Source organism: Miniopterus schreibersii (assembly GCF_964146895.1).
Source record: "Miniopterus schreibersii genome assembly, chromosome: 2".
NCBI lineage: Eukaryota > Metazoa > Chordata > Mammalia > Chiroptera > Miniopteridae > Miniopterus > Miniopterus schreibersii.
Window position 1 is genome coordinate 182,992,983 of NC_138102.1, and position 27,891 is coordinate 183,020,873.

General features: G+C 53.7%; 1 protein-coding gene across 5 annotated transcripts; it reads right to left on the reverse strand.

Moving 5' to 3' along the window:
* Positions 1-17,789: 17,789 nt before the first annotated feature.
* On the reverse strand, positions 17,790-27,687 carry TOB2 (transducer of ERBB2, 2). 5 transcript variants are annotated; one of them, XM_081129012.1, is made up of 3 exons: positions 27,238-27,656; positions 22,010-22,146; positions 17,790-21,687 (listed from the first exon to the last, which is right to left on the reverse strand). In XM_081129012.1, exon 3 carries the CDS (start codon positions 21,599-21,601, stop codon positions 20,588-20,590), a length of 1,014 nt encoding a protein of 337 aa, XP_080985138.1. In that variant the 5' UTR covers positions 21,602-21,687; positions 22,010-22,146; positions 27,238-27,656; the 3' UTR covers positions 17,790-20,587. The 5 variants fall into 5 exon arrangements, with proteins under 5 accessions (XP_080985138.1, XP_080985140.1, XP_080985136.1 ...); XM_081129014.1 differs by having other exon boundaries at positions 27,230-27,656; XM_081129010.1 differs by lacking the exon at positions 22,010-22,146 and having other exon boundaries at positions 27,238-27,687.
* Between the last annotated feature and the right edge of the window lie 204 nt (positions 27,688-27,891).

Here is a 27,891-nt window from a genome sequence, read left to right on the forward strand (position 1 = left end):
ACAAGTAAAGTGCTGTACAGCTGGTGGAAAGACAGGGACCTGCTCATGACAAGTGTTCTCAAACAGGGAACACTTGATGGCAACTACGAAAAAACAAACAAAAAAATTAGAAGAGTTGACTCTCAGTGGTGGGATTCTGGGGGTTTTCCTTTTCTCCTTTTGCCAGATTTCTGTCCGTGGCCATGAAACCTTCACAACTAAAAAACAAGTTTGTATGCCAGTGCAGCTACTGGCAGTCAGCATTGGCATCCCCAGGTCCCCCTGCAAGGTGTTAGTGCTCAGGCTCCCTGTTGCTTTAGGGGCCAGGAACCATTTGTAATTTTTTTAAGGTTTTTTTTTTTGTTTTTTTTTTTAATATATCTTTATTGATTTCAGAGAGGAAAGGAGAGGGGGAGAGAGAGAGAAACATCAGTGATGAGAATCATTGATCGGCTGCCTCCTGCATGCCCCCGACTGGGGATCGAGCCTGCAACCTGGGCATGTGCCCTGACCGGGAATGGAACCCCGATCTCTTGGATCCTAGGCCAGTGCTCAACCGCTGAGCCACGCCTGCCTGGGCTGTAATTTTATTTCTAAGGAGAAAGGCATATATTTAGAGTTTGGAGACCAGCTGGCAAGGTGGCTTTTTATTTTTATTATTTTTTTAATCCTCAGCCAAGGATATGTTTTTTATTGATTTTAGAGAGAGGAAGGGAGAGAGAGAAACATCACTATTGGCAACTTCCCACACTCACCTTGACCAGGGATCGAACCCACAACCTGGATATGTGCCCTGACCAGGAATTGAACCCACGACCTTTTGGTGTATGGGGTGATGCTCCAACCAGCTGAGCCACCTGGCCTGGGGAGGGTGGACTTTTTTTTCTTCTTCCAAATATATTTTATTGATTGAAGAGGGAGTGAGGGAGAGGGGGAGAGAGATAGAAACATCAATGATGAGTCATTGATCAGCTGCCTCCTGCACCCCCCCCACTGGGGATCGAGCATGTGCTCTGACTGGGAATCAAACTGGGATCTCCTGGATCCTAGGTCTATGCTCAACTACTGAGCCACTCTGGCTGGGCCAGGGTGGACTTTTTTAAATAGGCATTTTACAAAAAAACATTGAGGCTCAGAAAAGCAAAGTGATATGCCCCAAATCACAGCATCAGAGCTAAAATTCACACCCAGAGTGGGTTTCAAATTTTCAAATTGCAATTCCCAAAACAGTAACAGCAGACAGACTGTTCCCAGCCTGGGATCAGGGCAGTGTCTCATATTCCACCTCCTTACAGCTTACACAGCCTCCAGCTCAGCCTCCCCGCTCCTAGCTCCAGATCTTGAGCACCTATTGCCATTGCGGCAGTGATGTAGAAGGTCCCGGCCTACACGGAGATGAGCACTCCTGTGGGTCCACCGGATGGGGTGGGATGCAGCCGGGGTCAGACCAACTCTGTGGCTGGCCTAGGGCAAGTTTCTCCGCCTCCCTGAGCTAGTTCTCCCTACGATGTGGACACGCAGCTCAGGTAATGTGTCAGTTCCGCTCTCCTTCCCACCTCCCAGCCCCGTGGAGGACAAGTTTTCCACAGCTAAACACAGGCCCCTTGAGTGTTCCCACCTACCAGACAGCCCCATGCGCCTCCCGTGGCTGTGCCAGGCCAGCCCAGCTGGCAGCTCCTGACGTCAGCAGTTAATCTGGGAAAGCTGCCAGCCTGAGAGAGGGGTGAGCAGCAAAGGAAATCAGAACCAGGTTTCGGGGTGGGTGCCCCCAGCCAGCCCCTCCTGCACTCTCATCAGCTTCTCACTTCAGCGAACCCTCCCGACCACAAAGGCTGACACCTGGACCCAGTGGAGCAGGAGCCTTTCATTGTGAGCAGTTTCTGTCAGCAGGAGCTGGCTGCACAGTGCGCCATGCTCAGCCTCCTCCACTCTGAGGCTGCCTGTGTCTCCAAGCTGGGTGGGACATCTGCTTGGGCCTGGATTCCAGGTTGACTCCAAGTCCAGACTGGGGGACAGAAGGCAAGCGGGTCCTTGGTGCTGTCCCCAAGCCTATGCTAGTCTCATGCGAGCTACAGGGAAAGCAGAGGAAGAGGGATTTCTGCCGGTTCCTCAGAGCCTTAGCTGGGTGCACTGTTCCCCACTGCTGTTTTGTTCCAGCCCATAGCACCCAAGGATGGGCATCCCCATTTTACAGAAGAAACTGAGGCTTAGTAAGGTATTAAGTGACTTGCCCAAGATCTCACAGCTGCTAAGTATCAGAGCTGAGATTCTAACCCAGACCTGGTGGGTGGCTCCTAAGCCCAAGCTCTTTCTGCTATCTCAGTGACCTCCTGCCCAAGGTGCTAGTGCTGCCTGGATCTGTCCACACTGGAAGGACACTCCACCCTCCACCTTCCTTGGGCCAGCAGAGGTCAACCAGCCAAAACAGCTGACTGGTATGACATTTTCCATGGTCTGGCCAAGCCACCCTGGCCAGCAGTAGCAACAAGGCCCACGCCCTGAAGTTGGTGGTGGGCAGGAGAAGGCTGACATTTGTCCCACATGCTGGGCCAGGAACTTCAGGGTAACTGCATTTGACAAATGTGAAAACAGGTTCAGAGGGGAAGTGTCTTCCCCAAAACCACACTGCTTCTCCACCCCACTGTCCTTCCAACCTCTTCTTTGGTCCCCACCCACCCCTGGACCTCTCTCTCTCTCCCCCTCCCTCATGGTATTTTCTCTCTTCTTGGGTGCCAGGGTCAGAAGCTTTGGACAACAGTTACCTTAGAAGTTATCACATACAGGTCCTCCCTGAATGGATGGGAAAGAAACCCAGAGAGGGAAAGGAACTACCCAAGGTCACACAGCAAAATGAGACTTGGGCTAAGGGAGCCTGCATCTCCACACTTCCTGTCTCCCTGGAATCACATTGAAACTGGGTGGCCCTTCACTCAGGGAGGGCACTGGCTGTTCCTACTACTACTGGACCATGAACTGTTCACAGAAACCTGGGCTCACATGAAAGCAAAAATCAGGCCTCATCCTAGGCCTCATCTTCAACTTGCTGTGTGACTTTCTGCAAGCCACATTCTTCTCTGAGCCCCTTATTTTTCATCAGTGCCATGGAGATCAGGATCCCTCTCCTGCCCACCCATCAGGGTTGCTGTGAAGTTCATATGAGATGCTGAGTCGAAGCCCCTTATAAATTGCAAGGGATGAGACATGAGTCAGTGTCCCAGCCCTGCACATTTGGGACCCAAAATGTGATGAAAGGTGTCTCTCCCCACCCTTCCCGCCATGTCACACACAAATCACCTTCCCCACAGACTTGCCAATGCCTGCAATTCTATTAGAAAAGCTGGCGGGAGGGTAAAGAGTGAGGTAAGGACAGATAGGAGATGGAGCTGAAAGCAGAGCCAGGCCCTTGGGGTTGAAGAACATGGCTGTTCTCCTGGGTCTGAGTCCAGGACTGCTTTGACCCCTGTGTGTGGCGCGGCAGGGCCATGCCCCAATCGCAGAACTCCATCTGAGAAACTGCTGGACTGATCTTAAATCGCCCTGAAATCTAATCCTAGAACCTTGCCAAGGCCCCTAGTGTGAGCCTCAGGGGTGTGACCAGAGCAAGGGGAGGTGCCCAAAGCTGAGGAGTCCTGAGCCAGGAGCCAGTGCCCAGCCCACCAATGACTTGCTGGGCTTCTTATTGCTTTGAGCCTCGGCTTCCCCATCTGTCCTCTTCACAGTAGCCCCTCTCTTCTCTCTCTCTCTCTCTCTGTCTCTGTCTCTCTCTCTATATATATACATATATATAAATTGATTTGAGAGAGAGAGAAAGGGAGAGAGAAACATGGATCGGCTGCCTCCTGCATGCCCCCTACTGGGGATCGAGCCCACAACCTGGGTATGTGCCCTGAGCTGGAATCAAACTGGCAACCTCCCTCTCCATGCATATGACGACGCCCACCTAACTGAGCCACACCTGCCAAGGCTCCACAGTAGCCTTTAAACCATATGACATAGACTGTGGCTCCCACCACATCCAGAAAGAAATCCAAACTTCTCACAGCAGCCTAAAAAGCCCGTGGGACCTGGCCACTCATCTGGTTCACTTCCCCCTCCCTCTCCACTCCAGCACCCAGGTCTAGCCCTTGATTACTTTGCTCCTCTTGGGTGATGCCCAACTTCTTCTCATATCAGAGCCATTAGACTTGTTGTTCCATCTGCCTAGAGTGATGTTCCCCAGATCTTCTTAGCCTAGTCCCATTCTGAGTGCCTGGCCCACCCAGTGCTTGGCATGTAGTAGCTGCTCACTAAATACCTGCTCCACTCACAGGAATAGATGACAGGACCAGGGCCTGGTGTGCCAGGAGCGCCACATCACCACTAGGTGGTGCTGCAGACACATCCCTGGGCAATGACCCAGGATCCAGCCTCCAGATTTTTCCTCTCAGCAAAGCCTCCCAGGGCTGTGCCAGGCGGTGCTATGGGCACCAGCTGACTCACCCCCACCATGCCTGTCCCCCAGTGGCTACTAGCCAACATGGGCCCGGGGTATCCACAGAAGCCTGGGAGGAAGAGAGAGCTGGCTGCCGCCCGTCGTCTGAAACTCTAGGCTCTTTGTGGGGAGGGAGTGGATGGCAGGCGTCAGGCGGTGTGGTGCGGGAACTGGGCTCAGGAGCCCTGGAGCGCCTCTGACTTGGAGCCTGTGCCCTGAGCCTGGGTCCGCATCCCACCTCCTCAGTCCTCCCCAAGCCTTTGACACGCCTGGTCCTGGCTCTGCGCCTCCATTTGTTTCCTCATCTGTCGACAAGACAAACATGTGAGCGAGAACTGAAACCCCGCGTGACCGCTGTTAGATTGAGGCTGAGGGACTTTTGGACCAGTGGTGTGTGGTGTGTGCAGGTGGGCAGTGTGTGGGCTTGGGGAGAAGGCAAGGGGACAGGAAACCAACAGCCCCTGGGGCCTCAGCCTTCTGCTCCATCAAACCGCTTCCCAAGGTCTCCCTGCCCTGAGGCCTAGACCTCAAGCGTGTCTGTGAGTGTCCCTGGGTGTGAGTGTCCCTGGGTATACGTGTGTATGCCTGTGTTTGAATGAGTGTGTGTGTCTCTGTGAAAATATGGCCGTGTGTGTCCACATCTGGGGGCGCATGGGTGGGGCCAGGCTGCCTGTCACCTTGGCGGGGCAGGGTGGGGATTCCAGGGAAGAGGGGCCCTAGGGCCCCGCCTCTGTTCCAGGCCCCCAGCACCTGGTAGCTGGTCCCTCTCACCTCTCCCCCAGCACCGCTTCCTGCTTTGCATTCATTTGCTTTCAGATTCCGCCCCCGGATCCTCCCTCACCCTCACTCCTGACCTACTTGGACTTCCTGAGGGTCAGGGGGCCAGGGAGGGGCCCAGTCCCCAGCCTCCCCACTTCCTCCCATGGAGAGTCAGCCTGGCTCTTTCCCTTCTCAAGAGAGATAATTATTAAGCACTCACTGTGTGCCAGAGCTTTATATACCTGTTCATTATGTCCTTACAATAGCCTTTTAAGGTATGTTTACACTCATTTTACAGAGGAGAAAACAGGTTTAGAGAGATGAAATGACTTGGCTAAGATGACATAGTAAGTGACTCTGGAATGGGCTCTGGTGAACTTTCTGTTGACAAAATGGGGATGTGGGAATGGGGGTGGGTGGGCTCCCTCTTTCCTGGTTCCTACCTCCTGGTAACAAGCCATCTGTTTAGCACCTGGCTCTTGCTTTTTTGGTTCAAGTGACCCTCTGGGGAGATGAGGGTGGTAGTGGCAGAAGACAAAGTGGCTGCCGAGGTTTGAGGGTTCCTGAGCTGATTCAGCCTCTCCCCACACAGACACCCAGTCTAGCCTGGAGGTTTTCTCTTTAATTCTTTCTCCCAGACGAGTTGAGACAGCTACCCCCCAACTCCTAATGGCCCTGCCCAGACACTGCCTGAAGAAGCTATCCTTCCAGGCCCAGCTCAAGGTCACTTCTTCCTAGGGGCCCTCCTGGATGCCCCATCAGAAGTGGCCTTTTCCTCAGCATTGTCCCTTGTTTCTCTGGACTTCTGAGCCACTGGAGGCAGAGGCCATATCTGATTCCCAGAACCTAGAGCACAGCTACCAGGGAAGAGCTTCAGTGAGTGCTTGCTTGGGGACAATAACAATGATAATAAGAGCTACTATTGGTTGGGCATTCACTGAGTGTCCAGCCATTAAAGGCTTCAGGCAGTTTTCCAAGCAGTCTTTCCCATAGCCCTCAATGTGACTGGCTTCCTTTTATTACCCTCTTTTTACAGGTGAGGAAACTGAGGCACAGATAGGTGAAGTGACTCACCTAAGGTCATGTAGCCAAGAAATGCCACAGGCAGGCTTCAAACTGAGTCTGTCTGGGTCCAGAGTCTGTGTTGCACTGAAGTGAACTGTCAAGAAATGGACAGTCTGCCTGGCCGGCGTGGCTCCAGCAATTGAGCATCGACCTAGGATCCAGGAGATCACGGTTCGATTCCCAGTCAGGGCACAGGCCCGGGTTGCGGGCTCAATCCCCAGTAGGGGGCGTGCGGGAGGGAGCCGATCAATGACAACTCTTTCATCATTGATGTTTCTATCTCTCTCCCTTCCTCTCTCTGAAATCAATAAAGACATATTAGCAAAAAAAGAAAAGAAAAAGAAATGGAGAGTCCAAGGGCCTGTCCTCAGTGGGTGCTGGGGCGACGGGTGTCAGACCACCAGCTCCAGGCTGGGCCAGGCAGGCCAACCTCGCTTCTCACAGGGCTGGAGGCCAGAGCACACTGGGTCTGGCCACTGCACGAGTCACTCTTCTACTTTGAGCCTTCATTTCCCCATTTGCTGAAAGAAGATTCTGGCCCTTGCCCAGCCTCCCAGGGCAGTTGTGAGGATAAAGGAGTCAAGGCTGCCATTTTCAAATGGATTTTTCCAGGAGAACCTCATTTTCAGCCACAATCTTATCTAGAAGGCCAACATATGAAACTGATAAAAGGCGTGTTTCATCAGCATCAATTTCTAAGCTCAGGGTGCTGACAGGTCCTTAGCCTAAAGTCACTTGAGAGGGTGTGTGACAATTGTGATGAACACATGTCTTGCCCAAGGTGTGGGTGAGGGTCAGGTAGAAGCTACCCCAGCACCCAGTCTATTTCTGCAGCTTATCTGAGTGTATGGCATCAAGAAACCTTGAGGTCCACTGGCAAAAAGCTGTTTTTTAAAAATGAATTCAGCCTGGCCGGCTGTGGCTCAGTGGTTGAACTTCGACCTAGGATCCAGGCGATCGGGGTTTGATTCCTGGTCAGGGGGTTGCAGGCTCTATCAATGACTCTCTCATCATTGATGTTTCTAGCTCTCTCTCCCTCTCCTTTCCTCTCTCTGAAATCAATAAAGATATATTTAAAAAATAAAAATGAATTCAAATCAAGTTTTGGTGATAGCTCTAAGGCTCAGCCAGGGGTTCTAGGTGTCTAAAGAGCCCATCTGATGAGCCCGAACCCAGGCTGTGGGACTTTGGGCAAGTCTGTTGCCCTCTTTGGGCTTCAGGAGGCACACGAGGCCGGAGTCCACCTCCAGGGGCCCATCTGGTTACCTCGGCAGGTCTGGATTTGGTGATGGGAGATACCTGGCCAATGGCCTGGCTCCCCACGGCCCCTCAGGAGCCTGGTCAGTGTGGGTTAGGCGGCAGAGTATGTGTGGAGAGAACCTTCAAGGACTGGCCTAGGGGCTCAGCTGGAGTGTGGGGAACAGGGTAAACAGAATAAGGTGGGGTGTGAAGAGGAGGGGGCAGGGAGCTGACCAAGCCCTGAGAGTTTAAAAATAAATCCTATCTGAATGCTGTCAGCTACAGCCAGCCACGGCTCCCAGGACCTGGTGACATCACCAGGGCACAGGATGTCCCTGGCAGGGGCTGGGTGTGGCAGAGGGGACATAGCAGGGGGGAGGGCGGAGGGGTCCTGATCTGCCCTTTCTGCACCTGGGAGCTATTTGTGTTTGGGGAGAGCTAGCAGGGCTGCCCAGGTCCCTCCTCCCCAAACATTTTCCATTTTGCATCTGAGAAAGCTGGGGGCCAGGGAGGTTGTGGCTTGTCTAAGACCCCTTAGACATGAAATGTGGCAGCTGCAGAACTCCAAGCCAGAAGTTCTGGCTTTCAAGTATTGGTTCTTGAAGCTTGGTGGCATGGGGTGGGGGACCATTTGGGGAGAAGGCTCACCTGGATGGAGGGCAGGGGGGAGGCATCAAATGAGCCATGACTAGCACTGTGGGGACACTGGTCAGAGCAAGCTCCTCCTGCCGGTTCATCGCCTCTCCTCCTCACTCTGACCCTGAGGAGGGACTGGCAGGGACTAATGCTGTCCCCATTTTATAGATGAGGAAACTGAGACCCAAGGAGACAAAATCACCTGCTCCATCATGCCCAGCTGGGATGGGATCTGGTCTCCCCTGGCAGTCCCCAGCGTGAGCTGCTGGCAGAAAGAAGCCCAAGGTGGAGCCAAGGTGGGTGCAGAGAGGTGGGGGAAAGAGGGGCTGCCATGGGTTTACAGGGAAAGGGTAGGAGGGAGGCCCTGCTGCCCGGGTGCCCCCCCCCCCAGTTCATTAGGCTGCCCTCCTGTCCCTCTCCCTCACTCCCGGGGCTCAGGCCTCCCTTTCATCCCCCCTCCTCCTCCAGGGGCTGGGCGCCCTCACACACTCAGGACAAAGTCCAGCCTCCTGGCCTGGCCAAGGCTCTCCGCACATCCAGCCTCATCTCACCACATACGTGCCACACTCTAAGCCTCAGCCTCACCAAACAGCTCACGAGTTCCTACAGCAGCTGCTGTTGCAGGCCCCTGAGCTTGACCGAGCGTGCCCGCTGGCTGGCATGGCCCTCCTCTACCTCCCTGGGGACTCCTCCCTCCTCAGGGTCAGCTCAGAGCCCTCATGGCTCCTCAGGCCTCGCCTATGCTTCTGAGCGGTGGCTGTTTGCTGCCCACTCTCCGCCTGGACCCACAACTCTTTGGGGGGCAAGAACTATCTTGTATTTCTCTCTTTTTGCCCAGCGTCTACCTAGTGGATGAAGGCATGAAACAGTCCAGCTCCTTTCTTGCCAGGGATTTTGTCCAAGTCACATCCCCTCTGTGAGCCCTGTGAGGTGGGGACACGGCAGGGTTGCTGGCAAATGGTGGGATGTGCTGTACCCCTGAGGACGCATTAAAGGGCTTTTCCATGGGGGTGCTGCTCGAGGAGGCCACAATTCACACGTTCTCGGGCCAAGTCCCCCGTCTCCTCTCCCCCAGGCCCTCCTGTGCTCCGCCCTCCCCTCTCCCCTCTGCCCCTTTCCGCCCCGCCCATCGGATCACAGCCGGGAGTCCCGCCGGCCGCCCTCCCGCTGCCCGCTAGCTCCCTCCCGCAAAGGCCGCCGCAGGCTCCCGAACCTCGGAAAGCCCAGGGTTTCCCTCGGAAGCCTGTCTCAAGTGCAGAGTCCCCAGGAGGCCCGCTCAGGGGGCCCGGTGCCGGGCCCGGGAACCAGCATTGTTAACAGCCCTGCTCTAGGAACCTCCTGGGACGGGGTACGGGGCAACACTGAAGCCCAAGAAGATGCCCAGGCCGGGGAGGAGGGGGGCCGAGCCCGGGGCCGACCCCGGCCGGTAGCTGCCGCCGCCTCCCCTTTCCCGGACTCAGGTGGGACGGGCCAGGCGGGGGGGCCCTCGGCCCGCAGGTTACAGGCGGGCCCGCAGCGCCCGCATCTGCCGCGTGAGGTGCGCGTAGACCTCGGGCTGTCTGCCCCGCACGGACGCGGATATAAATAACCAGGAGCCGGGCGGAGGAAGCGGGCGGGGGCGGGGGCGGGGGCGGGACCCGCAGCCGGGGCGGCGGCGGCACAGGTTGCGCGCGCCCGGAGCTCCCCCGGGGCCCCAGCGACCCTGGAGGAGGAGGCGGGGGTCCGGGCGTCGAGGCCAGCGGGGTCCCAAGCGGGAGGTGTGACGACGCTGGCACGGAGGCCGGCAGGGGCTGGGCCCCGGGAGGCACCCCGCCCGGCGAGGCCGCCCCCGCACGCCGGGCCCCCGCCCAGGCGCCCATCCCCCACGCGAGCTGCCGCGCTCCCCGGCGCGGAGGGGGCCGCTCTGAGTCCCGAGGACGGAACAGCCGGGCTATTCCTAGGGACGCCCCCATTGGTTCCCTCCCGGCGCTGATGCCCCGCCCCCACCCGCCGTTACATAAGCCTGCCCCCCCCGCCTCCCCTGCAGTGTGTGTGTGTGGGGGGGCGGGGGGTAACGGGGAAAGGAGAAGCCCTGACCCAGCACCCCCACATCTGCTTAGCGCCCAAGGGGAAACTGAGGCTCCTATCCAGCGAGGGGTGGCTGCGGGGATGGGGGTTACAGCCCTCGAGGGGATCCTTGGGTCTGCAGGGCAACCCGGACTGCGGTGGGAGCCCCAGCTCCCCGTGGGACCGTGCTTCCTCATGTGAACCTAATCTCCCTCCCTGGCTCTGACTTGGGGGCTCTGGAGGGGCTCTGGGGGTGCCCCGCTGGGAAACCCTCCACAACTGCTCCTCCCACCCCACTGTGCCTGGGCCTCTAGGTCTCTTGAATTCTAAAGTCAGACACTGAAGCCCAGTAATGGCTGAGTCCTCCGCCTACCCTCTGGGTGACCTTGGGCAAACTTGACCTCCCTGAGCCTCAGTGTCCCCCACCCATTAAATGGAGCTAGGGTGGTCCTCTTTCTAGTGTTGTAAGGAAAAAACCAAGGCCTATGGGCACCTGCTGAGTGTTAGCAAGGAAGCTGAACTGTCCTAACCCTCTCCTCCCCCTCCCAGGACCTGGAACAGTGCAGGACCTGGGCCTGGCTCTGGGCTGGTAGGTGGTGCCCCACTGGGCCAGTCAGCACCCTGTGGGCCTTGGCCTTTGCCCAGGGAGCACGTGGTGCAGGCCTGCCCTGTGGCCTGGTGGGGCCAGCTGGTCCTATGGGGCTGGTTCTGCAGGTCGGTGCAGCACAGGGTGCCCTGCCTGGCTGCCCTCTGCACAAGGCCCCTGGGAGCACCTAGGAGGGGTCCCCTGCAGTGCCACCCATGGTCCCACTACCTGAGGTAGCCCACCCAACACCTGTTTTGAGCAGCTCCTAAGAGCAGATTTAGGATGAGGGAGACATCTGCCCAGGCTTTTTCTGCTCTGCCGAGAAACCAAGGGAGCCTCAGTCTCTGCATCTGCAAAGTGGGGATAATCCCATCTCCCTCCCCTCTGGCTCAGCCTCTGCCAGGAGGAGATCAATGCTGCTAACCCTGCTCCCACTTACCAGAGGCTGAACTGGGAGCCTCATTGGCTTTCTGTTGATTTTACTTTCAAACAGTAATTTGAAGTGAATTGGTTGCCTTTTATATTTGAGGAAACCAAGAGTGGAGTAACTCCAACAGGTGGATGACCAGCTCCCTTGGCTTGCCCAGGATTGAGGGGTTTTCTGCAATGCCACACTTGCAGTGGGAAAACTGGGAGTCACCCTACCTCTAGGCCACACATCTTACAAGTGACAGGGTCTGAGTCCAAAGTCTGGCAGTCGGGCTCCAGAGGCCACGTTTGGCAGCACCAAAATGTATGTCCCTCAATCAGTATTTTCTGAGTGACTGAATGCATCCCTCCCCCGCCTGCCCCCAGCCCTTGCTCATGTATCTGGATCTAGTTTGGACCCCACCAGAAGTGTCCTGTGGGAAGCAAGAGAGGTCTCTGGGTTCAGCCCCTCCCTGGTTCAGGTTAGCCTGAGGGAGCTCCCAGGGTCCACCCATCAGCCCCTGGGAGGCTGGGTTCCCACTGGGGGAGCCAATTGCCCCCTAATATCAGCTGTCACTTTGCTTCCTGGAGCTCAGTTTTCCTTACCTATAAAGTGAGGGTGGTAAAACCTGCCTTCTGGTTGCTGTGAGGACTCAGGACAGTGTAGGTTAAGTGGCACACCAGGGCCCTCAGTACATAATTGTTATTGTTGCCTATTAATGTAGTAATTATAGCAAACTACTCCACCAAGCGCTTCCTCTGGGAGCCTAACTGTATTCAATGCTTCCCCCGCATTCAAGGCTAAAGAAGCAGATGCCGCTTTTCAGGTGAAGACCAGAGTTTCAGAGAGGTTGTGACCTGCCCAAGGTCACAGCAGTCAGCGTCAGGGCCAGCGCTGGCAGGGTTCTGTACTCTTGCAGAACTTACCTCAACTGATAGCAGTTGGTGGTGTTATGGGGAAACTAAGGCACAGGGTAGGGAGAGATTGTTAGGCTGCCCACAGGGTGCCAGGCCCCCTGCGTCCCTCCCAGACAAGCTGGTCCTCTCCTTGCCCAAGGTGGCAGGACATGGTATAGGAAGAAGTCCTTTGCTCAGGCCCGGCTGCTCTCCCCCCTAGTTGGCCAGCCGCCCGTACCCGCTTGCCAGCCACTGTTCCCTGTCAGCCTGCCAAGTCGTAGAGCAGTCCAGGACATTGTGTCCAGAAAGAAGGCCAAGTGGGCCCCCCCATGGTGGCCCCTGACCTCCCGCCCCGTCCCTCTGGGCCTCAGGCCAACCTGGCCTGGCTTTGGCCCTGGCATGAAAAGGAGGCCAGAGCTGCCCTCCCAGAGGCCAGGACAGTGCCCCCTCTCCCCAGAACACACTGCAATCCTGGAATCCTGGGAGACTGGCTCCCCAGGTGCCTCTCAGGAGAAGCCAGCTGGGCTCCTGAGATGCCTGTTTTCCTGCCCTTGGCATTTTTGCTCTGCCTGTCTCCAAAGCCAGCTGAACCAAGGTGAGGGGCCCGCTTAGGCAGAGAACCAACTGTGTTGCCCACATGAGCTGGGCATAGTCTCGTCTCCCACTGAAGAAAGTTGAGGCTGGGATTTGTGCAAAGCCACAGAGCCAAGTTGGAATCTCCACTGAGTGGGAGCAGGAGAGGCGCTGAGGGACAGTGACAGTGGGGAGGGAGGAGTCTCCCAGAAGCATGCGTATACATGAGACCCCTCTGGTCTTACTTTAACTGCCACCTGTCCAGAGACACTTGCCTTCACCCCTCCCCCAGGTAGTGGAGAGCTTCCCCCCCAATGTTTTTCCCCGCGAGGATATTTCTCTGTGTGGCTGTTCTTGTCTGTCAGATTTCATGTTCATCTTGTCCCCTAGAACATGAACCTGGTGAGGACAGGATTTCATTTTGTCCCTGCTGGGTTTCCAGTGCCAAAAACAGGGTCCTGCACAGAGCAGGAGGTCAATACATTTTTATTGAATGAACGATTACATTTTAGATGTGCCTTTCAGCACTTCGACACTCCTGGACTGCTGCTTGTTTGTTTTTGAAGTAGCGTTATTGAGGAATAACCGACATACAATAAGCTGCACATACTTAAAGATTATAATTTGGCCCGGCCGAGCGTGGCTCAGCGGTTGAGCGTCGACCTGGGATCCAGGCGATCAGGGTTCGATTCCCGGTCAGGGCACATGCCCGGGTTGTGGGCTCGATCAGTGACTCTCTCATCATTGATGTTTCTATCTCTCTCTCTCTCCCTCTCCTTTCCTCTCTCTGAAATCAATAAAGATATATTTAAAAAAAGAAAAGAAAAAAGATTATAATTTGATTCATTTTGACACATTATACACCCATGACTGTCATCACCACAGTCAAGATAATGACTGTACCCATCACCCCCAAAAGTTTCCTCGTTCCCTTTTTAATCCCTCCCTCCGGAGTGTCCCCAGGCAACCACTAAACTGCTTTCTGTTGTTCAGTGATTAGTTTGCGTTTTCTAGAATTTTCTGTATGTATTTTTGGGGGAAGGGGGTCTGGCTTTCAGCATTATTATTTTGAGAGTCCTCCTCAAAATAATAACCGCTTGTTACTTCTTTTTATGGCTGAGTAGTATTCCATAGTGTGGCTGTATTGGAGTTGGCTCAGCCTTCAGGCCTTGACAGACGTTTGGTTGGTTTCCGATTGGGGCTTGTGAATAAAGCTGCCGTGAACATTCGTGTGCGAGTCTTTGTATGGACATGTATTTCCTTTTCTTATGGGTAACTACTTAGGAACGGATTACAGGAACTAAAAAGTATTCTCTAAGTAATGAAAACAATAATAAGTAAATAAATATTTAGCAATGGAATGGCTGGCTTACATCATAGTTGTATGCTTAACTTTTTTAAAAAAACATGTTTTTATTGATTTTAGAGAGAGAGGAAGGGAGAGGTATAGAAAGACAGGAACACCGGTGAGAGTCATTGATCAGCTGCCTCCTGCACGCCCCCTACTGGGGTTTGAGCCCGCAACCCAGGCATGTGCCCCGGTCCTGATCCCAACCGGGGACCTCTTGGTTCATGGGTCAACGCTCAAACACTGAGCCACACTGGCCGGGCAATGTTTAACTTTTATCGATATATTTATTGATATATTTATTTTTTAGAGAGAGGAAGGGAGAGAGAGAGGGAGAGAGAGATGGAGAAACATGGAAGTGAGAGAGAAACATCCATCGGCTGCCCTCCAAATGAGCCCTGGCCAGGAGTCGAGCCCACAACCTGGGTATGTGTCCTGACCGGGAATTGAACCCGCCACCTTCTGGTGTATGAGACAACACTCCAGCCAACTGAGTCATGCCAACCAGGGCATAACTTATAAAGAAGATTCCAAATTAGTTTCCAAAGTGGTTAGACCATTTACACGCCCACCAGCAGTGCGTGAAGTCCTCATTCAGCTTTGCGAATACTCGGCATGGTCAGTGTCCTTACTTTTAGCTGTCTTAATGGGTGTGGCTCATTGTGACTTCAGTTCGCATTTCCCTAATGCCCAATGATGTCGAGCTTCTTTTCATGTGCTTATTTGCCATTCATATATCTTCTTTGGGAAGTGTCATTTTTGTATTGGCTTTATTTCTTATAAATGAGTTTTGAAAGTTCTTTATAGATTCTGGACACAAACCTTTTTATCAGATATATAATTTGCAAGTATTTTCTCCTAGTCTGTGACTTGGTTTCCACCTCTTAACAGTGTCTTAACAGGGAAGTTTTTTAAAATTTTGGGAAAGTCCCAATTTACCAGTTATTTTTCTTTTCTGGATCATTCTTTTGGAGTCATAGCTAAGAAATCTTTGCCTAATGCAAGAACACAAAGATTTCCTCTTTTATAGTTTTATAGTTTATGTTTACATTTCTGCCTTCTGGATGTATCTGTGGCTTCTTGAAGGGGTCATCTACACTTGAGGTGCCCGTGGCCTCCCCACCTCACTCCTCTGAGTCTAGTTTCTCTGTTCTCCTCCCTGCTGACCTCCTGGAGCCCCCTCAATTCTGAGTCCAGGTGTCATCTTGCTGCGTCACCTTAAACAACTTGGCATGTGTGCGGTGCCATAACTCCTCACGCTCTAGCTTCTATCAACCCTCTGAAGAGCCTTCCTGGGCTGGGTAGGAGCCTCCTCTGGGCACTTACGGTCCCTTGGGCTTGCTTCTGCCATGGCCTAGCAGGGCCTAGCAGAAGCCTAGCCCTAGCAGAAGCCCTAGTCCCTCATACAAATGGGATAGATCTCAAGAGGGGAGAATGGTGTTTGAAGTTACACAGAGAGCTGACAGCTATGAGGACTGAGAGCACACTTCTCTTGCTGGCAGTGAAATTCCCTAAATTAAAAACCAGTAGATCAGCAGGTGCCTATTCCCAGGGAGTTGGAGACCTCCTGACTGGCCCCGGCCTGTCCTTAGGCCCTGCCCAGGCAGGACTTGGCCAAACTGGCCAGGCCCAGGGAAAGAAGGAGGGAGGGTGAGAGTGTGCCCCTCCACCCAATGAATCACTCAGGGAGAGGATGGCAGTGGTGGGGACCAGACAGTGGCATCCCCTTGGCTTACGGGCGGGCACCGACTCAGGCAGACAGTGAGGAACAGAGCACAGTTCTGCTGCCATGATTCACCCCCACCCGCCCATCTGCCTCTCTAGGGAGAGACTCTCAGGAGGTTTCAGGACACACATGGAGGGCCCATCCCATTCCAAGGCCCCTGGAGAGGAGCATGGTGATCAGCATACTTTACAGGATGCTGTTTTGCTGGGGGACAAGCAGCCTCCCCCCCCCGGCAGAGGGCAAAGTGGGAGCCAGCAGAGGCTCTGCTGCTCGGGAGAATGGTTTCCCTTCCCACCCCAGCCTGGTCTTGCTGCTGCCAGCGTTGGTTTTCGGTCTGTTTGCTGATGTGAGGACACATCCTGGACTGGGTTGGCCAGTGGCATTTGTGGAAGGACAATAATGGCCCTGATGATGAAAATACTACTTGTTTACTCTGGGCCAGCCACTATGCTCAGCATTCCCATTATTTCATTTAATTTCACAAGGAAGCAGTTATTTTAGAGGTGAAAGAAATGAGCTGACAGAGTGGGTGAAGTGGTTTGCTTAAAGTCACCCAGCTAGGGAGTAGCAGGGGTGGGACTCGAACCTGAATCTTCAAAGAGGAGTCCAGACTCTTCCCTGAAGGGCATCCTCCGGACAGGTTCTCTGGGGAGGGGCCTCGGCCTTGCTTTTCTCCTTCCTGGTTAACTCCTACTTTCTTTGCCTCCTGATCCTGGGCCCCCTGTGCACACCTGCCCTGTAACTGCTGTCCCACCTGTGCTTCCATGGCAGGTAAAGCACCTATGCCAGGTGCTTTATTTATATTAACATAAATAGGAAGGCATGCAAGGGGCCCTGGGGCCACAGGTGGGCCACAGCCTGGACACAGGGATATAGGGACAGGCTGGGCTTCTCCCTGGCAGGACAGAGGAAAGTGAGACCCCTGGGAGCGGCCAATGTCTGGAAGGCACCCTGGACCAGGGCCTCCCTCTGCTCAACAGATACTGTTGGGGGGTGTGGCCCATGGAGGGGCCAGACATCAAGGGCTCCTAGGACCCTATGCAGAGATTGCATGTTTGGTCTGAGAGGTTCTAGGCCCAAGTCACATGCTTGGGAGGGGAGGGATCAGTTTTGGCCAGTTTGGGGATTGAGGGGCCTGAGGAGATTCCTGACTCCCAGGTGCCCAGAAGAGCTGCTTGCCCATTGCTCAGCCTTGATGCGGCAAGGTCAGCTCTGCCATGCCTGCCCCCAGTGTCACTCTTCCATAGCTGTTACCAGTTTAATACATGAAAAAAGGCCATACACAGGTCAAAATCTCAGCTTCACTTCCTAGCTTTGTGAAGTTAGTGGGCAATCAAACTTGGAAGCCATTTCTCAGCTATATTGCGGAGATAAAGAGGGTGAAGATTCAATAAATACATGGCTGCCCTCTCCAACCCAGGGGCCTTTGGGGTGAATTGCTGCTGGGAAGAAGGTTGTCTGTATCCCCCCACCCCCACCCCCACAGGAGCATTAAGAGGTGGCTGAGCTCCAGTCCCGGGTGGGCTCTCTCACCCCTAAAGCAGCTCCAGCTCCGGAACTGCCCAGCAAGAGGAGCCAATAATCCAAGCACCAGGCTTTGGGAAAGAACCTGCCAGGTGGGCTCTTCTCATCTGTGCCCACTCCTAAAGGTCTAGAGGTCCGGAGTCAAGGGCAAGATCTAGAGCTGGCTGGAGGCTGATCCCTCCGTCAGCCTCCGAGGAATAGGCTGTTCCTAAGAGCCCCAAAAAGGCATCATCCTGTCCTCAAGGCTCTGCTTCCAGTCCTGGCTCCACCACGTGAGTGGGGGGAGCTGGGGTACTTCCCAACCTCCTGGAATCTGTCTCCACGTGGAGAAGGACCTGTGGGAGTGGGCACTCCACGGGCGCACTGTGTTGATGGAATAGGTGGTAAAGCGGAGCCGGTGACACCTATGCTCATCCAGGGGTTAGGTGAGGGTGAGCAATTCTTTCTTGAAACCGACAGGGGCGGGTCACTCCCACTCTCTCCAGCCCAAATCAGGGCCCAGGAACAAAACAAGCCAGGAGCAAGCAGAGGCTATTATATATCATGCTTTTAATACAAACTTAAAAAAATCTGGAACAATATAAACTGTACAGATTTGATCTTTTTGTTTTTGTTTTTAAACTAAATCTCTAAACACACCAATGTCCCATTCCAAAATATTGCACAACATTCTGAATACAAAACGCTGATTGTATTCCTCCTTCACTAAAGAAAACAAGTTCATTGCCCTGCTCCCCCAAGCCCCTCTCCACAGCGCCTCAATGTCCCCTTCCCGTCCCTAGGGGTCAAACTAGAGTATCTATAGCTCACTGCATTGAGAAAAATACATCACTCTGGACTAAAAGTTTACACTCTTTACAAGACGACCCACCTTTTGATTTGTCCCTGGAAAGGGGTAGATAGAGGACGGGGAAAGGGAGAAAAAGGTTTTATTCTCCTCTTTTTTATTTTAAAGTTTGTTTTTCCTGAAAAAATATCTGTTTCTCTCCTCTTTTTAAGAAAAAACCTTGAAAAGAAAAAAATTACATTTTACGTTAGAAATATACATATATTATATATACCTCTTACATTTTACAAATGTAGCAAATTATTCAATACAAACGGACACCAAAAAATGTAAAAAATAAAAAAAAAAGTTTTCCTACGAAACCAGGTAAATTAGTGCAGATTTTTGTTTGTTTTCTTAAAAAAAATAAAATTGAAGCAAAAATGCCTAGATTTGAGACAAGACATACCGAACTGGGCCCAAGAGCCCAGCACTGGAGTCATGCTCCTGAACACACACTGTTCTTCGTATTTCAAGACACTAAGGGGTTGGTCTCGCCCTCCCTACGTGTGGTGAGAAACAAGCTGACCAGGTATGGTGGGGACCTGGGTGCGTGAGTTTGGGAGGGAGCTGAGAGGGGGCATAAGGCAGCATCCAACCTTTCCCAAGGAGCAGCAATCTGCCTGGGCCTGTCACCTGTGTGGGAGCCAAGGGCTAGGGAGAGAGGGTGGCCCAGACTGGGCTGGCCCCTGAGAAGTCTAAGGGGACAGATGGTGCTGGGCTGAGGAACCAGGGCACTGCCCTGCTGGGGGAGGTAGAGCTGGTGCCCAGTGCAGGGAAGGCTGGCAGTGTCTGTCTGGGCTGGACCCACTGCCACAGCAGTTGCCCACTTGGGGTCGCTGGGGAAGATGGGGTGGGGTGCCAAGGGCTTTGGTACTTTCCGGTGATGGGGGCCCTGATGCCATGTACCCCACTTGCCAAAGCACCATGGCATGGAAGCTGGCCCACTAGGGTTGGGTTGGAGAAACAACTTCCCTTCTGGCAAAGATGGGGAGCAAATGCTCTTCTATAATCCAAACACCCCAGCTTCAATGGCGAAGGCTGGCCTGCCCATAAGACCACTCTTCACGGCATCAAGGCCCAGTGGGGTTGGGTCAGGCAGTGAGAAGGGATGGCAAGAGGTACCAAAAAGTTCTCAAGCAGGCAGGGGCGGAAATGTATTACAACATCTACAACCAAAGGGCCCAAAAGTCCCCATTCAAGGCTCAGGGCTGCCTACAGGCACTGACCCGAAACGCCCACCTCCAGGGCGCTTAGGTGAGCAGCTCCCACCCTGGGCCAACGTCACATGACAGGAGGGTACAGAGACTTCTCTTAGGCATCAGGGGCTGGGTATTCCCTCAGCCCCTCACAGCTAACCCATTTAAAAAAAAAATTTTTTTTTTTTTGGTCAAAAACAAAAGTGCAGATCCCTCTGCAGTCTGGAAGCCAGTTCCTTCTGCAGTGCTTTCCCCTGGGAGTGTCTCAGGCTCAGCCACAGTAGTCTCCCCCCAACATGTGAACCACCCAACGAAAGGACTGACAACCCACCCTGGACCATCCCCCCACCTCAAACATAAATAAGCACTTCTGACAACCCAGAATCATATCCAGAGGGGAAGTTTCACATGGCTCGGAATCCTTTAAAACAGGACAGCAAATCACGCCCATGCACGCACACACTCACCCCCACACTGGCCTACCTCCCTATCCACAATCTCAGGCCCAGGGAAGAAGGGACTACACGAGAGGCCACATGTGTCAATGGCTCCGTCTCCAGGGCCATGTAGTCTGGGACACCAGGTGGGAATGGTGGTGTGGGGGCCACAGGACAGAGATGAAAGGAATTCCAATAGAGTGCTAACCTCCCTGGAGTTAGACATCAGCTCTGGGGGGAGGGTGTCAAGTGGCCAGCAGGCAGCTCCCTGTGACCCATGCCTGAGGAGTGGGGACTGGGGTCAGACCTATTTGGGTGGCAGGACACAAGGAGGCCTGCTGAGGTTGGATGGCTTTGACTGAGAGGATAGCTGGGTGACAGACGCAGTGACATGAGACAGCTTCTCCCTGTTCTGAGGCAGGCCAGGCCCCAGCCGCGGCTCTTCCTTCCCTGGGAGCTTGGACACACCAATCCTAAACCAGGTGTGTGAAGGAGGGAGGGAGGAAGGGACGGAGCAGCAATTCACATCTGGACCATTCTTAGCACAGGAAGCCACTAATTAAAGATGTTATATAGAAAACTACATGTAAGGAAAAAAAAAAGAAAAAAATCCCAAAAACCCAAACCAACCAAATAAATCAGAGGCAGGCAGGAAAACAGCAAGGAGGTTGAGTTAAACACGGTTCAGGTGCTTCGGGAGCCCCCTCCCAATCCATGCCTCGACTGCGTCTTCTCTCTAGGACTGAGTGAGAAGATTGGAAATTTTTGTGTATTTTTCTTTTCCTCTTTTTTTGGCCTTTCCTTTCCTTTCCCTTCCTTTTTCTTTTCTGTGGTCTTGGGTGCTCCTGGCCCCGCAGGCAGGGCGTGGTCAGTTGGCCAGCACAACAGGCTGGAGCTGCTGGCTGGGATACTGCATGGTGCTCAGGTTGTAGCTGAACCCTTCCACGAAGGGCGTCTTCTCCAGGAAGAGGCTGTTGGTGCCACCTCCAAATACCTGGGCCATGTCAAAGCTGCTGCTGCTGTTGCAGGTGCCAGCCCCACTGCCCTGGCCATCGGCCCCATCAAAGAAGAGGCTGGGAGAGCCACTACCATTGTACACGAACTCCTTGGCATTGGGTGAGAGCTGGGACTGAGGGGCCGGGTTGGGCGCGATGAAGTTCAGCGAGTGCATAGACAGGGAGAGACCCTTGTGCTTCAGCAGGTTGTTGGTGGGAGAGCGGGCCATGCGAGGCTGCTGCGGTGGGGGCTGTTGGCCACCTGCCCCACCGCTGGTCACGCCCCCACCACTCGCTGCCCCACCGCCCTTCTTCATCTTGGTGGAGCCGAACTTGGTGGCAGCAAAGGAGGCAGTGGTAAAAGTGATGGGCTGGGCAGAGCGTGGGATGAAGGTGGGGCTGGGAGACTGGCCAAAGGATGGTGATGGAGAGTTGGACAGGGAGCTGTCCTGGCTGCCAATGGGCACAAATACCTGGGCATCAGGGTTGAAGCTGCTCTTGATCTCCTTGTCCAGCTCTGGGGCAACAGAGCCCTCGCTGTCATCCAGGTATAGCACTTTCACAGCCCCCTTCTCACCAATCTGGTAGGACACCTCGAAAGGGTCAATCCAGACGCTCAGCTCCTCAGGCACGTTGGCCCGCACATCCTCCACCGCCAGGCCACTCCGCTTGGCGGCCAGCTCCACCACAGGGTCCACTACCTCCCCAATGTGGACACAGCGAAAGCCAGAGCCCTTCAGTGGCTTGTCAGGGTACCAGTGACCTTCATATTTCTTTTTCAAGAGCCGCTCTAGCTCCTCCCCAAACAGGTCTGCCCGGCGTCGGGGCAGCTTGTTGTACAAGTAGGAGATGATGAAGTTCAGGGCCACTTTGATCTCCAGCTGCATGGTCTTTTCCTAGGCAGAGAATCAGTGCACAAGCCAAGGACAGTGGCAGAAGATGGAAGGTCGGCAGCCTTGGGCTCCAGATGGCTCTGGGAAACAAGAGGAGGCATCATGAGTAGAAAGTCACTGGGGATCTATGGCAAAGGACAGACAGACCTAAGGTCCCATTTCTGCCCCACTAGTGACTAGCTTAACTGTGTGACTGTGAGCAAGTTTTCTGAGCCTCAGTTTTCAGCAACTTGAGGTTACCATGAAGATTAGGTTAGTTCAAGGATGTAAACTGCCTCACGCTGTACCTGGTATTCAGTAGGTACTTGATAAAATTAGCTATTACTTTTTTAAGTAATTCTAAAGAAGTAGGGATGCTGCGGTTTCCAGTATTTTGAGAATTCAGACCACTGTACGACTCACATGAAAAAAAAATCGAGCCCTTAATTCAGCTGGAGAAGGTAAGGCTCCTGCTAACTTGTCTCTGCCATCTCTTGGTGAAATTGTGCTCCCAAGTTGTCACAGGCCAAGATGTAAGTTTAAAATCTTTAGTCTTCCTCCTTAAGTGGGAAGGGATACAGGTCACTGAACAAGAAGTAGCACTGCAAACTTTTCACTGGGGGCTTGGACTCCAGTCACATCCAATTTGTCAGTCTGGGCTCCCTGGGTGTATATGTGCTCTGGCTCACTCTGGAATTGCACCGTGTAACCAAGGCAAGCACTGCCACTCAGATGGCCTCCAAGAATAGAGATGAGAGCATGAGCCCCAGGAAAAAGTCAAGACCTGTCAGAACCAGAGGCCTGGGCCAACAACAGGACTGCTGACAGAGGGTGCCCCAGGGCAGCAGAGGAAAGGAGAGGGAAGGAGGGTCCTGCTGGCCAACAAACCTTTAACAGCAGCACTAGTATGGCCTGAGGGAATCTGTATTTTCTGGCCACAGGGTAGGTGATGAGGGGGCAGAGAGAAGAAACTTTCCATCACCCTGCAGCTTCCAGCTGCGTATCCATCATCACTCAGTCTCCCAGGGACAGTCTGACCACCTGTCCTTGGCACAGGATCAGATTTATCAAGTGTTTGGAGATCCCTGGAGAGGAGGCAGCCCAAGATAAACACTCAGATTGTTATTTTGGGAGTCTCTCACAGTCAGATTGCACAGAGGTCAAACAGATTTATTCCTGAGTTCTGGGCCAGCCTCATGTCTCAGGAAGATGATCTGTGAGGTCCTAATTGCCAGTGAGCCTCATCTCCTCACTTTCTCCAAAAGGACAGCTCCAGGCTCACGCTGTGGGTAAACTGAACTGAAAAGGCCACCCCCCTTCCAGGGCCAACAAGGCCAGAACATGTTCCTAGGCAGGCCTCTGGGAGAGGCTCTGCTGCTGAGCTCAGCAGAGAGATCAGACTGGTCCACCATCCGTCAAGGGCATCTTCTGTCCTGTGATAGACCTGAAGTTGGAATTTGATTAAAATCCCTTCTAGGTCCAGCACAGAGTATCCACAGGCTAATTCTAGGCTTGAGGATCTCGAGTTTTCTGAACACCTGCCTCAACTCACTTCCCTGTAATTTTCACACCTCTGCCTCAACTCACTTCCCTGTAATTTTCATACCTGGGCCATGGCTCCCAGGGGCATAGTTAGGACTGGATCCTTAAGCAAAGCTCTCCGAAGCAAGTTTCAGAGAAGATGCACTGGGTCAATCTGGAGCATCGTACACCCTGGCTAGGTCTAGTCCTGCCCTCATCTCAGGTCTGAGTAGGCAAAGGGTCACGTGGGGAGTCAACAGAGGTGTGTGCCATGAGCATGGCCTCTCCCAAACCCTCCATAGGGATACTCAGGACTCTTATCTCCCCTCTTTCCCAGCCTCCAACAAAGACTTAATCTCCAAGTTGCTTCAAATGTTTATTTAAGGTCACCACAGATCAATTCCAGGGTCCTTCTAGTTTTAAGAGGAGTAAGAAGAGTGGTAGGAGAGCCTTTCTGCTTTTGAAGACTGAGTTCATCACCAGATACAAAACTAGCCACTAGGAACCTGGGCCTCCCTGCAAGAACAGAGGTATGTGAGGGCCACAGTAGTAGCCCACTAGAGGTGTCCAACACAGAGGAGACTAAAAAGTTGTGAAGAAAGTTGGCAATGGTTCCCAAGAATGAGCCTGAAGTTAAAGGCAGTGTTTTCAGAAAAGTAAAATAGACCTGAATCCAGCATGACACTTCTCAAAGCATCACATGGCTTCTTGGTATGTCACCCAGACCAAAGGGCTCCCGCCTTTCTAGCCCTCCTTAAACTTGGATGCATATTTCCCTTCTAAGTTAACTTCCCCTAAACAGTTCAGCCTCAAAATGGGAGCATTTTAAATGCAGGCCAAAGTCACTGGGAAATAAGCCTCCCACCTCAATATACAATAAACCACTGTCATCAGCCCTGCCCAACTAACCATTTTCTGCAGCATAAGCAACTAAAGCTGCACACCTAAAGCTCAGTGATGCTGCCGCACAAATAAGGAAGTGTATATAATGCCACCTTTGCCTCTTTAACTGGAGAACAGGCCGGGCCAGATGGCTGTGGGGTGGAACCTTACAAAAATGCCAGACAACCAGAATGAGATTTTCTGCTCTATCAGCTCAGGCTCTAAATTTGACTTAAAGAAGCTTATGGAAGAGAGGATTAAAGCACTGGTGCTGTCTTGTCTTTAAAGATAGAAGTAACTACTCTGATGAGTTTGTTCATTTTTTTTTTAGGTGATGGACAAATTCTAGAGCTTATATATAAAATATCCATAGAATGTGGTAAGATTAGAAAGCTTAGAAATAACTATCCTTCAATAAAAGGAACAAGTAGATTTGGGTTAAGCAGCAGGAGAGGACTCTAAGAACTTTTCCAACCTTGACTCAGCGGCAAAAGGCCAGAAAGGTTGCAAAAAGGGGAGGGGGCTGAGTTTAACAATAGCAAATCTGCCTCTGTCAATATATAAAAAAGTTGTGACTGTGAGAATAAATTCTGTCCTATCTTATTTGGAATCTTATGCCCCTTCACTTATTTACTTTCAGCAACCAAGTTAACCCTGGACTCAGATCCCTTGTGTGACTTGTGTTTTAAAGAAAAGTGCATAAAAGGACAAAACTGGGGGGAAGCGGATGGCTTCAGACAATGATATGGTAATGGAGATTCCAGAGAAACACCTAACAAAAATGCAAAGGAAAAATTTTAAGAAGAAAAAGTTATGTTTTAAAGGAGAAAAGGAGAGAGAATGGCAAGGGAACCACCAGGCTCCCAAACCATGACAGCCTGTAAAAATTCAGGCACCTGAAGCCTTAACATCCAAATCGTCTTACAATCAAGCACAACTGGATTCAAGTATGTGTGGACAGAGGCGTCAGGGAGGAGGGATCCTCAATTTTGACAAAGCCAGTAGGTGTTATAAACCGGGTGCCAGGGAGTCAGAGCTGAGCTCCAGGGGGCCAGGGCAGGGGACAAACCCACCCCACTGGTCCTGGAGCACCCATCGGGCAGGTGTGGTTGAAAGGCTTCCAGGACTTGTGCCAACTGCGCCGCCCCACCCAGGGTCTCCCACCATCTCCTCCAAACCCGGGCTGGCAGAGCCCAAGTCTGACTGCGAGGCTCCTTCCGCCTAAGACGGCCTTTTCTAGGACACTCCAGGTTCCTCCGAAGCCAGGAAGACTCGACTGAGCCCCAAAGTGGAGAGGCCGGCGGCAAAGTCGCGCTCTGCACTCTGGGAATTGTAGTCCTCAGAAACCTCACGCTCGGGATGAAGCAAGTGACCTACTTTCTGTGCACACTACACCTCCCTGCGTACTTCGCGAAGGATCCGCCGGCAAACTACGCATGCCCAGTAAAGGGAGCTGGCGAGGGCCGCAGAACCAAGGAAAAGTTTCCGATGCACATGCGCGCTGTGGGGAACGGCCCCCTCCCCCGCCCACCGCCTAATACATTTTATATAAATTCTACTCATAAGGCCTACTCGACGTATTTTATCACCCTACCATATCCATGTCTTGGTTTCCCGAGAGGCTGAACTTTTTTTCTCCCTTTCCCTTCACCGCCTCCCATGACCACAGAATTAAGGCTCTGCTTCAAATGAGTTTTCCTGGCTGAAGGCGGTGGGCTGGAATAGATAAGGTCACATTCCCACCCCCACCCCTCCCGCTTCATCTGTATTCCGGGGCTTGGTGGTCTCCGTTTGGAGTTGCTGTAGGTACGGTGGATTAAAAAAATAAAAGAGCCTTTTCATTTAACGCCCGGCGGGCTCCGCTCCAGCACCCCAACAGCCAGGAAAGTAAAGGCAGGAATTCAAATCCAGTTCTCCGGTCCTCTTGGCCAAAGAAACTCCCGGTTAAACTGCGGGGAGGCACAGGGCTGACAATCAGAAGGCCCGATGCCAGCAGGGCCCAAGCCTAACGATTCTTTTAATCCAAGTCCAAGTAACCAGACCCGGTGAGGGAAATGGGAAAAGGTTCCCGGGCAGGGAAGGAAAAACTGTACATCTGACGCCTGAACATCACCTTCCGATACTTAAAATTGTTTGAGTCTCCTCCCACTGCAAGGCCTGCTCTTGGACCAGACCTGCCAGGTCCTCGGCAAAGCTCCCCTAGTGTGTGAAACCTCCCTAATCTGTCCTCCCACACAAGCCTGTTCCCCCTCTGCTAAGAGGGGGTGGGGACAGGTGCCCAGAAAGCAATAGGGGTGTTTTTCTGCTGGAAAATCTAAGATGAGGGACCCATTCCCAGGGTAGGGTGGGTAGGAAGGAGAAAAAGGTTAGTATACTTAGCAGACCCCCAAGACCCTCTCCACTGACACCCAAGTTGAAGCCCGCTGTGTGCGGTTCCGGTTTCTCTGGGAGGTGGGGATGGGCACCTGGCCCATCCTCTCCCTCCCTCTCCTCCCTTTCTAGTCAAGGACATAGTCCATCCTCTGGACAGGAGGGGAAGGAGCTTAGGAGTAGGGCTCTTCCAGGCGCCTCACCAGATCAACCAGAATCCACACACTGGTATTGCTCTAAAGACACTTTTTTCCGCCCAGTTTTCCCTGAAAACACTAACGAGGATGAAGAGCTCAAGCCTAAATGGCGAATTTTGTCTGTGGCCAGAGGACAGTCACCAGTGACCTGTCCAAAAGGGGGGTGTCCACCCTTCATCCCTCAGGCTTCACAGGGCCAGATATAGACCCTATTAATTACCGCTACCCCGCCTTCCCCGCGCACGGGAAAAGCAGCAGAAAAACAAGGCCTGTGTTCCCTTCCTCTGATTTATTTAATGGTGGTGAGAGTTATGTTTTGGAGGAACAAGAAGAATCTAGAGCCGAGTCTCTAGGGTATGAAGAACAGAGGAAGGCGGACAGGGAGGAAATGCACCGCACCCAGGAGAGGGCCACACTTGGAAGAGGGCTCTGGGATGCCCAAGGATGAGCGAGCGTGAGGTGGGGAAACGGAGCACAGCCCCCCCAAAGGGGGTTCTCGAGGGGAGGTGGAGGGGAAAGGAAAACGCTGGCCCGGCGTGGGGCGGGGGCGCGACAGCAACGTGGAGCGTCCAGCAAAGCGAAGAGCCGGAGCGGGGCGGGGGTGGGGGAAGCCATGGGGGCTGCAGGGTCTCAGGGGGCCCCGCCCGCTCGTCTCCCACTCACTCCCACTCACTCACTCACTCGGGTCTCCGCAGCGGCGGGGCGGGCTACGGACCGTGGGGCGGCTTCTCCCTCCAGGGTGGTCCCAGGCGCGGGACCGAGGTCGCTCTCTCTTCCTTTCCCGGGCGCCGCCGGGCCGGGGCCGATGTGTTCTTTCTCCGTTGAGGGTTGGGGGGCTAGTTGGAGGGGTTATGGGCTATGACTCTCAATAATAATTTTTTCAGCCTTTTGGAGGTCGGGCTCAGCGGCGGGGGACGGAGGGCAGGCCGGTCGGCGGCGACGGCGCGGGGATGGCGGACCGGAGGGAGGCTCGCGTCCCGGGGTGGAGGACGGTCCGGGCTGTGGCCGGCGGGCGGTCCTGCCCTTCCGGCCCCGGGTCTCCTAAGCCACTCCCTCCTCTCCGCGGACAACCCGCACCTTCCCGCGCCCCGGCCCGAAGTGAGCAAAGTCAATGAAAAGTTTCACCCTTAGCAACCCTGCGCACGGATCCGGTTTCCCCACCCCTGCGTGATGCGTCCCTCCGCCCTGCAGGGGCGGGGCCGGCGCTCGGCCGGGACTACTTCCGAGCCAGCGGGCGGCTTAACCCCTGGCGCCGCGAGGCCCGCCGCGAACTCGCGGGGGCCGGGCCACCGCCTCGCCGCCCCCCTCCAGTGCCCGGCCCCCTCTCGTCACTCA

Coding starts and splice junctions, on each gene's coding strand:
- TOB2 (XM_081129010.1), bottom strand. CDS start 21,601: ATGCAGCTGGAGATCAAAGTGGCCCTGAACTTCATCATCTCCTACTTG.